Below are 10,726 nucleotides of genomic sequence, written 5' to 3' on the forward strand. Positions count from 1 at the left end.
AGGTGTAGACAGCACTAGCTCCCCAGGAGAATTCGCCCAACTAGCGCCTGGTGGGGCAGCGATGTACTGAGGCTGCTGGGAGACCACCCCGCCCCCCCCCCCCTTTCCTCCTATGGTTACAGGGCGTAGCTACTGTGAAGTGCTGCAGCAGCGCATGTGTAGATAGGGTGTCACCTAGAGCTTGGCTTTCTCTAGCTAAGTCACTTGGCCAAGTTTTTCCTTACGCCTTGTTGCTGGGACACTCCCCTGCCCCCATAGTGAGGCATGGTCATGTCCTTGCTCTGCCATGATGCTTGGCAGATGCAGCTCACAAGTATGTTACTGTTCTTTGCTCCTGGCTGTAGAACTCCAGAGCTGCTGTTCCCCACGAGTTCGGTGGGGTTTAAATGCTTGAGGACAGGTTGGGCAAGCATTAGCGGCTGAGAATGGGCGTGTGAGGGGAAAGGAGAGACGATGGCTGCTGGGGACAGTGGGGGTGTGTGTGTGTGTGTCTGTGTGCCAGGGCAAGGAGGAAGGCAGCACTAGGTGGGCAGAACACGGGGCAGGGCTTAGCATGGCACCCTGAGAGCAGGCATTTGTAAACGCTTGCCTGCGGGGAGCCTGGTTTCCACAGCATGTGGTGGAGGCAGGAGCTGGGTTTACCTGCACATGCCCAGCTTAAGCGTGTGTCTCTGCTCATGTTTTGATTCGTGCTCGGGCTGATGGGCTCACAGGTGTTTGCAGCTCCTGCCCATTTCCTTTCCTCTGAGAGTGTCATTAACAGGCTGCAGTCGGCCCCTGCAGGCAGTGTCCTGCTGCAGCCGCGAGCCAGGCCCTGACACTAGCCCTTTCCCCGCCGCCCTTGGTGATAGGGCTCTTTATTCTCACCCCAAGCTGTCTGGCAGTGACCTGTCCCCGGTGGGTAGCCTTGGGCCAGTCCTGTGCTGCTGGGAGTGGGTGTGCAGCTGGCAGGATGCTGGCAGGCTAAGGGGCTCTGTCTAAACTGCTGGAGGAACAGCCATCTCCTAGCAGCCACTAGCATGGGGGAAAGCCAGTGGAGCCGGCTGGGGCCCAGCCCTCAGCCATTCCTGTTTCGAAAGGCCTGGCCTCCGCGCACAGTGCAGAATGCACTAAGGGCTCCTGCATGTACCTGTCTGTGCCATGCTAATAGGCCCCACCCCTCTCTTTGCAGGTGCGCACTGGAGACATGGGTGGATATGCCACATCCATTGACTTCACCCAGGCTGTGATAGCAGCCCTGGCTGACTAGGCCCCACAAAGGCTGCTGTTCCTCCTGTACTCCTGCTTGCTAATCCTCACTGCTTTGAATCCAGCTGCCTGGTAATCTGTAGCCTTCAAGCAGGAGCATCCCCCTGCACAGGCCTGTCTGTGTCATGCACAATAAAACCGCCTGCGGGCCACATCTCTTGCTGTGGGGGTTCCTGTCAGGAGGGGGGCTGTTTGATCTTAGCTCTCCCTGCACCTGAGCCTGTGGTGGAGCCCAGGGCAGACACTGGGTGCCAGATGTGGGGAGATAGAGGCCTGGGGCATACAGCCCCCTCTGCCCCCAGAGTAAGGGGGAAAATGTAGGAGGGGCTTATAACCACTTCTTGGGAGTGTGCACCCCCCTACCCCCACTTCAGCAGAGGCCCAGCTGGGTGGGGGCACAGAATGGACATCACTCCCTACCTGCTAGTTGTAAAAAGGGTCACTCCAGTAGTGTGAGAGGGAGTGGGGCTGCCACCCCTGCTGGCATGGAATCAGCAGCCTACACCTGCTGCCATAGGGACCCCACTCACCCAACCCAGGACTCTTTCCAGCCCCTTGTCATCTTCCCCCTGGGGAGCAGAGCTCAGGCAGCCAGCCAGGGGCTCTCAGCAGCACTGGTTGTAACGTCTGTACTGCATTTTGTCAAAGCACCCCCAGGCCTGGCTCAAAACTAAGAATTGAAACAAATGTGGGGCCCCAGAGCCTTGAGTCACAGCTGCTGTCTGATCCCCCCACCCCCCTTTAGACCTCTGGCTCCTGCTTTTTGCTGTGTCATCTTTGAGCAGCAGTGACCTGAACAGCAGCAGTTACCCAGTTAGCTCTGATCACACATGACACAGGCCCAAACCAGGAAGATTCAGATGGGAAACCAGCAGGCAGTGATGACGACTATAAAACTAGGCACGCCTGGTGGCAGGTAAGGCCAAAAGGGCCCCTGAGATCAGGCAGTCTGTGCTCCTGCTTTCACACCATTAATCAGGATCTGGCTCCCTGCTGCTGAACCCAGCAATTTTAGTTAGGCTGAGATTGGTTCTCAGGTGCTTAGACTGTTCTGGGGGATAGATGCAACCAGGGACTGAAATCCCAGCCATTGCAGGGGATAGAGGTGTTTAAAAACCTGCCCACCTCCGTGGCATGTCTAATAGATAGTGCTGGATGCCAATTCTGATCAATTCCACCATTTCGGGGGGCGTTCTAGGCAGCAGTGGCTAGAACCCAGATGGAGAAAATGGGGAAAAAACAGGAAGGCCAGGCCTGCTTGTTGGCCTTTGGCTGGGGATGTGCTGTCTCAAACTGGGTGCAATAGCCCTTAACACCTGGTCACCCTCCCTGCTAGGGAGAAAGCAGGCCATTTTCTGCCCTCCTGGCTCAGGGAGGGAGCACTGCTGCAGCCACAGGGAGGAGAATTGAAGAGTTAAGCAAAGGGACCCATCTCTGCTGTCAACAAACATGAGCAAAACTGAACTGCTCATTTCCAGCTTCTGGTCATCTCTGAATGCCCCCCTCCAATCCTACTGAGGTTTTATCCTCTCCCCCTTGCTTGGTTTTTAGGACAGGGGTTGTAAAGGGCCCCGCTGGGTAATCTAGCACGCAGAGGCGGCAGAGCCAGGCCAGTCACCTCAGGGAGAGGACACAACCATTATCGTAGGCAAATGAACAGTGCTGGGGGGCTTAGCTATGATGATTGGGGGGAACACCCCCAGCATCACAGTGCACACCATTGCTGGCGTCCTGCCCACAACATGGGCTCAGTGGGGCAGCCTGAAGGAGGGACTCGCAACTGGACACAACTGGCCTTATTTGAAATCTTTACCCAAGAAATTAAAACCCTCTGGCCTTGAGCAACTGTCTTCCCCCGGCTCATGCTCTGGGCAGCTGCAAACCTGCAGAGCTAGAAGCCAGAGACCAGGCCGAGCTGGGGCAGCACAGGGAAGTCTTGCTCTTAGAAACAAACAGAGGCTTGAAAGGCTCGAGAAATTTATTGTTAGTGGAAGTTTGTTTTCAGTCACAGGTAGGGCCAGGAGGTCGTTTCACTCCCTCTGCTTCCGCAGTAACACCCTGTGCAGAGGACGGAGCTCAAGGCTTGAACAGAAACACAAGCACTGGTCCCTGGCCCAGCAATCCCTCCCACGGCCCAGCTGGCCTCTGGACGCTGCTGCAGTGCAGAGGGGAGGCGGCATTGTCCAGTGGGAGCACGCTCTGTTGCAGCCGCCTGAGAACGGAACAGCCCAACGCAGGCAGCTCCAAAGGTGCAGGCTCCACGGTCCCAGGCCAGACGCGTTCCAAGGAATAACTGTCTCGGCCACATCAAACCAGTGGCTAGGCACAGCCCGACGTGCCGTGAATCGAGCCTCTGCCGGAGCGAGCCCAGGACTGGAAGTTCTGCCCAGACTCATGGGAGACGCCAGAGACCAAAACGCATTTAATGCGGGCTGCTCCAGCTGGGTATATTCTAGGACACGCAGCTGCCTTGAAATGCTGGACAAGAAGCAACAGGTTTAGAGAGCCGGGAAAGGTAAGTGTCCTGCCACTGTCTGGGTGCTGGGCAGCCTGTGCTGCTGCAGCGCAGGACCCCCGGAACAGCCTGGTAACGCCCTCGCTAATCCTCCTCATGGACCTTTTTCTTCTTCTTCTTCTTGTCTGACTGGGAGGGCTCTTCCTGGGCCAGTTTCTTCTGCTTCTTGGGCAAGGGCTCCTCTGCCAGCCCGTTCTCATCCAGTGAGGTCTCCTGGTGCTTCCTCTTTTTCTTCTTCTTGGGCTCTGTCTCGTTTTCCTGGAGCAGAGAGTCAGGATTAGAGGGGCCCTGTGAACCCCCTGGGGTGTAGCACTCTCAGGCCCACGCCCTGCTGGTGCTGGAGCAGCTCAGGCATTACACGGGCTAAAGTGCAGTGCTCTGCAGAGACTGGCATTGGTTGATGCCTGTGCTGCGTGGACACGTGGGTTTCTAGGCCACATCCCCTAGCAAGTCCCCTCAGAGCCACAGCCCAACATGGAGAGCAGCAGTTGAGAGGAGGCTGGCCAGGACTAGGACCAGCCCATTTCACACAGCCCAGGATAGTGGCCACACATCAGGCAGCCCGAGCAAGGTCTGGTGGTCCCAGTCCACTTTTCCCTTTGCTTTCTCCTCACTCCCTGCCCTGCCTGAGGATCTGAAACCTGGCAGCCAGTAGCTGCTCCCACACTGCACCTCCCATTCAATCACAGGATTGCCCAGCGCGTCAGTCCCAGAGTGCCTGGGCTCTGGGACATCGTCCCCTGCAGCCAGGGCTTGAGGCCTCCAGGAGCTCCAGTCATTGGAGGGAGAGGTGCAACCCAAGCACATTCCCTGTGAAGGCAGTACACGGACCCATAAGCGGGCTGTGCGAGCACACTGGGGCTCCAGCTGCACTCTCCCTCGTCCTCAAACTCTTCCTTTGCAACCCTATAGGGCAGGCCAATTAACAGCGTTGTCAGCCTGAGTCTGCAGGCAGCTAGGAACAATAATGTAGGAGCTATATTCCCACATTACGCCCATTGACCGTTTAGCCCTTGCACTAATTAAAGCATGCAGGCCAGATCTGTGCAATCGGAGGCATTGCCTTGGGTGTTGTGGGGGCTCAGAGTATCTGTCTGAGCTGCAAGCTGACAGACACTCAGTGGAGCTGAGGCCCAGGCCCCACTGCACCACTCAGCAATTCCCAGAGCCACCTGCCTCTGCCCCTAGCCACTGCCTTTCACTGCTGTACGCAGGGGCAGAAATGAGAAGCCAGAAACTGCCTCGTTCCGAGCTCCCTGGGCAGGCGGAGGACCCAAGCCCCCATCCTCTCCCTCTGCTGGGTGAGACTTGGGACAGGACCTGTCTGGAGCACACAAGTCGTGATGGAAATACCAGGTCCAGGCCTCCCCATCAGAGAACAGCATGAGGGCCTCTGCAGCCAGCCTAGGCCCTAGGGTTCGTTCCTGGTTCTTTACCTCCGCCTCCATGGTTGTCTCCAGCACAGAGTTCTCAGCTTCCTCAGCAGCTGCTGCCATTGCCAAGGCTTCCAGCCGCTTCTTCTCCCGCTTCTTCTTTTTCTTCTCTTTCTTCTTGATTTCGGCAGCCACCTCGGTAGCCTGGCAAAGGGACAACGGAGGCTCCATCAGCACTGACAATACAGACCATCGTGACAGACAGGCCAGGCTCCCCACTCCCAAGGTGTCGGATCAGCCTCATTAAATCAGTTTTTGCCTCCAGCAGTTGGTCAGGCAGGAGATTTTACATCATGTCCGGCACCCGCCCAGGAGTCCCACAGCACCTCAGGCCCATTCCCAGCCCCCTCACCTCCACCATGGCCTCCTTCATGACATCCAGATTCTTGCGGGGAGGCTCTCCTGTCTCGTAGAAGGCCAGGCGCTCCTCGACCTGCTCCCGGAGCTTGTCCCCAAAGACGCTCGTCGGGACATCTGCAGAGAGGGGGCAGCGTGAATGACAGGCTGCTAGCTACAGCAAAGCCAACCCACCCCATTCACGGCCAGCTGCCCACTCCCCATCAACTGCCAGCCCCTGCCATCCAGCTGGCAGCCCCCCGTTTCCCAGCCCCCAAGCCGGCTTTGCTCAGAAAACAGGTGTCACCATTCACCACGTGAAATGCTGTTGACGAAAAATATTCCCATCATTGCAGAAGCCGCTGGGATTTGTGTGACTGACACTCCACTGGCCTCCAGCTCGGCGTCTCGTGCCACTGGAGGGACAGCACCCAGGCAGGACCCTCCCCCAGCCGGGCTTGGCAGGGGCTCAGGTGAAAGTGGCACCTGAGAAGCAGTCTATCCTGGAGGCGATGGTGCACTTGTTGGCCAGGTAGCGGGAGATGCGCCCCTTGTTGCGGGTAGCCGCTCGCCCGATGAAGGTGGAGTGGAATATCAGCCCGTACTTCGGGGTGTTGCCACGAGTCTTCAAGGCCCTGGAACAAGTATGGGAATGAAGGTCGCTCTGGAGCCCTGATCCTGCTGGGGCTGGCGAGCGGCCTGTGGCCAGAGACTGCCAACCCAATCCAACCTGCTTGGCCTGGTATAATGCAGCAGCCCAGTGCTCAGGGGGGTGAAAGCACCTAGGTGACTGCAGCCGTACTCCGGGTCTGAAGGCCCCCCCCAAAAACCACCCAGTTCTGCTCTTTCCTGCACCCCTAGAAAGCAGCAGAACCACGGCTAAGGCACTAGCTGTGCCAGACGCTGAGAGCCAGAAAGCGTCACACTCCTCACACAGCCTGGCAGATGACAGGAAGCAACGAGAGCGGCTTTCCCTGTGACCAGTAGGCAGCTGGCAGTCACCCTGGAGCAGCACTGACTATGGAGCCTGGGGGAGCCATGGTCCACCAGTACCCAAGATCCCAGCTGCAGCAGAAGCTGCCTGGACCCGTCTCCTTCCCAGGAGTCAGATATATGTGACAGCCAGGCCTGAAATCCAGGCCAGGTGCTGGACACCTCCCAGCTTGCCATGCATGGCTGGTACTAGTCTCTCTCAGACTCTGCCTGTCACTCCCCCAGCCCAGCGATCAGAATAGCTAACCTGCCGCATGGGATTCCATGACAGACCCAGCACCAGGACCCAACTGTTCAGCAAGAGTGAAGGAAAAGCCTCGGTGGTCGCTCAGAGACTGGGGCTGGTTTATCACTGACGCATGCAGCCGTGTTTGGCCAACGTGTCAAGCCCAGCAGCCCAGGAGCCTGCCATCACCACGACCACCCTGCAGCTGTACCTGAAGAGGGCCTTCTCCGCCCCCAGGATCTGCACCGTTGAGGCCGGGTACTTGGCCAGGTTTGTCAGGCTGCCGGCGTGGGAGATCAGACGGGCGCCCACCTGCAGAGACGCCAAGGAGACAAGCAGGGTGGTGAGAGAGCCGAGGTGACTACAGGCCCCAGCATGCAATGCCGCATTCGGTGCCACCTGGGCACAGCTTGGTGGCCAGTATGGGCAGGCTCCCCAGGGCATGGATCAGCAGTGACCGTGTCTCAGCACAGAGCTCAGTGGATTGACAGATTCACACTAGAACATCATTTCTGTGGCCTTGGGGAGCACAGACCACCCCTGCCCCCGGCCACTCACCACTTCTCCGATGAGGGCAGAGAGACTGGGGGCCACCTGGCCCATCTTGGAGCGCAGATACTCCTGCAGGCCCTTGCGGTACTCGGACAGCGAGATCACCCGGCTGGAGAAGCTCTCAATGTTGATGAGGTCAATGGGGGAGATATCCATCCCTGCAGAGAGCAGATGTCAACGCACGACAAGAACTGCCCCTGGGCCTGGGTGACCCCCGTGGGGCACTGCAACCCAGGAACCGCCACCCTCAAGCAGCAGGTCAGAGTCCTGAGCCTCTCCGCCAACCGCAGCCAGTACTAGCCAATGGGGGTGGGGAGAGAATTCCTCCCCTGACCCCCCGCCCCTCCCCATCAGCCTCTGGTCAATGGATATCCTAATCAAGAAGGAACAGACCAGATTATATGGGGGGCCCAGAGCAGCTCTGCCCCCACCCACACCCCCCCCGAGCCATGTGCAACATATTGAGCCCTCAGACCCCAGGGCCAGCACTCCTGACCTGTCCCTCCCCCCACCCCATGAGCCCTCAGAGCCCAGTGCAGAAGCCCCCAGTGCCAGCACTCCTGACCTTTCCCTCCCCCCCACCCCATGAGCCCTCAGAGCCCAGTGCAGAGACCCCGGTGCCAGCACTAGAGACCCACCCTCCAGCCCTCAGGATAGGTTTAGAAGTGCTGCTAACCCATGGATGACCGAGAGGCATCCAGAATAGCCTGGGCCTTGGCACTATCCATCACAATCTCCTCCAGTGCCTCCAGCCTCTCCTCGCTCAGCTCCTTGCGGTTCCCGATGCACTTAGCCAGGCGGCAGTAGGTGTAGTTGTCACTCACAATCTTGATGAGCTCTGGGAAGTGATACCCGTACCACTCTCTGCGGGAGGCCAGAGGGGAGCCGTCAGGGAGGGGAGACGATGGACCTGCCGTCTCCTCCCCCGCAGCAGACGTGTCTCCCTGCTAACAAGACAGTCCAGGTCACAGGCTCCCTGGCTGGGGTGTATGCAGGGCAGATGCTCTTCCTCCCCTTTCTATGCAGTCAGCGGTGGGTGTTGCGCTGCCTGCGGTAAGCACGGGGAGGGGATGACGCCCAGGCTCCACATTAACCCCCACGCCGTCCAGGGCAGAAGTGTTCTCTGCACACAGCGCTACCTCCGACCCCGCAGCTCAGAGGGCCCTCACCTGACGCGCATAGAGAAGGTGTTGATGTCCTTGTCCAGCTGGTCCAGCAGGCTGATGGACTGGATGATCATGTTGTCAACTCTGTTGACATTGAATTTCACTTTGGCACGTGAGTAGCTGTGCCCCAGGCCCAGCTGCGCTTTGGAGGCCGACTGGGCAGTGAGGCCCTTCACCAGGGTGTGGAAGTGCAGACGGATCCCTGCGGGCACAGAACTTCTGGTGAGCACCAAGCCCCTGCCCGCCGGCCCCAGGGACAAGTCATGGAGTGAGGGCAGCCTGGAGTGAGCACCGAGCCCCTGCCCGCCGGCCCCAGGGACAACTCATGGAGTGAGGGCAGCCTGGAGTGAGCACCGAGCCCCTGCCCGCCTGCCCTCGGGACAAGCCACAGAGCGAGGACAGCCTAGAGTGAGCACAGAGTCCCTGCCCTCCCCCGGGACAACCCAAGGAACGAGGGCAGCCTGGAGTGAGCACCGAGCCCCTGCCCGTCTGCCCGCCCCCGGAACAAGCCAAGGAGCGAGGGCAGCCTGGAGTGAGCACCGAGCCCCTGCCCACCTGCCCACGGGACAAGCCAAGGAGCAAAGGCAGCCTGGAGTGAGTACCGAGTCCCTGCCTGTCCGCCCGCCCCCGGGACAAGCCACAGAGCGAGGGCAGCCTGGAGTGAGTACCGAGCCCCCACCCGCCCCCAGGACAAGCCAAGGAGCAAAGGCAGCCTGGAGTGAGCATTGTGGTCCCCTTAATATCCCAGCACCTCCCTCCAACGCAAACAGGGACACCCCACACACATGCAGGGTACTGGAGGACAGACCCAGGCGTATCACCCCCCAGAGGGCCGGCTGGCATTTCCAGGCCTTACTAGAGGCCCCCCAGTCTCCTCTCACCTCGGGTGATCTCTGCCACGACCCCTCCAGTCTGGCACTGGTAACCCAGTTCCTCCTGGATGGCAGCCCCAATCTTGGCATCGCTGACTCCCAGCAACGTTTTCTTCTTCTTGGCCGGCAGGTTGGTCTCCAGGAGCAGCCTGAGGTCCTCATGGAGAATCCCTGCCCCGAGAAGAGGGAGACGTTAATGGGCTGTGCAGCTACAGGGCAGCAAGTCTCCAAGGCCATTGCCGGCCCAAAGGGCAGCAGCCGCGAGCCCAGCTTCACCTTCCGAGATGGCATTGACATTCTCCAAGGCACTCTGGGCAGATTTGAATGGGGAGAAGGCCACCAGTCTGACGATGGTGTGGAACTTGCCGATGTTGAGGATGTTCTCCTCCACCTGGAAGGGGCCACAGGGCAGCAGGTGAGTATCACACAGGGCAGCTTGGGGCCCCAACCTGCAGGGGGGCCAGCAGCACATATACTGACTGAGCACAAAGCCCCCATGAGTAATGCGGCTAAAGCACAGGCTACAGATTGCAGCCCCAACACACACGGCTTCTCTGTAAGAGCAGGAAGCTGCTAAGATCCCTTGGGGACACCTGGCTGTAACACAGCACCGGCTCGAATCACAAACACCCTGTCAGCACCTTGGGAGCAGCATAGCTGCAAATACCTCCCACCCGGGCCGGGACAAGTGCTCAGACATAACGTGACATCACTGCTTTCAGTGGATTGACAGATCTGGGATGTTCATCACTGCACTCACCTGAGCCTGCCTTACAGAACAGAGGCTCAGCCCCACTGGCTGGGTTCCCACGCAGCCCAGAGCGACCCACCTTCCTAATGGAGTCCAGGTCCTACTGCCATGGGACAATCCCACTCCCAGCAACCCCCATCCATGCACCTTGGCCCCCCTGCCAGGACCCATCTTGCTGCTTTCCCTCCCCGCACCCACCCCTGAAAAGGCCAGGGACAGATGGGGAAGCCCCCGTTGGGCCAGGCACCAAGGTCAGCTCAGGGAGCACATGATCCCCATACGCAGTGACAAGCCTCCCGGGGGCCATCCAGCTGAGAGCCGGGCCCTGCTATGCACGTGGGCACACACTGGCCCTGCTCCGGGGGGAACCACGAGTGGCTCCAGCACCCGCAACCCTGGGGCCTAAGGTGACCGAGCTGGGGCAGCAGCAGGAGAACAACCCCTGATTCCGCGGGGCAGAGAGGTGCGGCCCCGCACCTGGGGCAGCAGCAGGCTGATCTCCTCCACCTCCCGCACAGCGAAGAGCGCGTAGCCGGCCGCGTGCTCGAACAGCACGTGCAGCAGCACCTGCGAGAGGGAGAGGGAGCGTCAGAGCCGAGGGACGGGCCCCCCCGGGCAGCCCCCTCCCCCACCC

At 59.5% G+C, this 10,726-nt stretch overlaps 1 protein-coding gene and 3 non-coding genes across 4 annotated transcripts; all 4 read right to left on the minus strand.

Moving 5' to 3' along the window:
• Positions 1 to 3,212: 3,212 nt before the first annotated feature.
• Positions 3,213 to 10,668, minus strand: NOP56 (NOP56 ribonucleoprotein; the record flags this gene model as incomplete). The annotated part of the gene is made up of 11 exons (XM_032787959.2): positions 3,213 to 4,021; positions 5,200 to 5,340; positions 5,549 to 5,670; positions 6,019 to 6,167; positions 6,963 to 7,063; positions 7,310 to 7,461; positions 7,980 to 8,167; positions 8,473 to 8,671; positions 9,351 to 9,512; positions 9,618 to 9,732; positions 10,570 to 10,668. Coding segments are annotated over 11 exons (1,602 nt in total), but the record flags the coding sequence as incomplete, so codon positions are not given.
• LOC116829280 (small nucleolar RNA SNORD57) lies at positions 5,428 to 5,496 on the minus strand. Its single transcript, XR_004374702.1, has one exon. It is a non-coding gene; the product is annotated as a small nucleolar RNA SNORD57 (small nucleolar RNA).
• LOC116829281 (small nucleolar RNA SNORD56) lies at positions 5,818 to 5,888 on the minus strand. Its single transcript, XR_004374703.1, has one exon. It is a non-coding gene; the product is annotated as a small nucleolar RNA SNORD56 (small nucleolar RNA).
• On the minus strand, positions 8,238 to 8,373 carry LOC116829282 (small nucleolar RNA SNORA51). The gene has a single exon (XR_004374704.1). It is a non-coding gene; the product is annotated as a small nucleolar RNA SNORA51 (small nucleolar RNA).
• Positions 10,669 to 10,726: the final 58 nt, after the last annotated feature.

The sequence above is a fragment of the Chelonoidis abingdonii genome, chromosome 5, assembly GCF_003597395.2.
Source record: "Chelonoidis abingdonii isolate Lonesome George chromosome 5, CheloAbing_2.0, whole genome shotgun sequence".
Classification (NCBI taxonomy): Eukaryota; Metazoa; Chordata; order Testudines; family Testudinidae; genus Chelonoidis; species Chelonoidis abingdonii.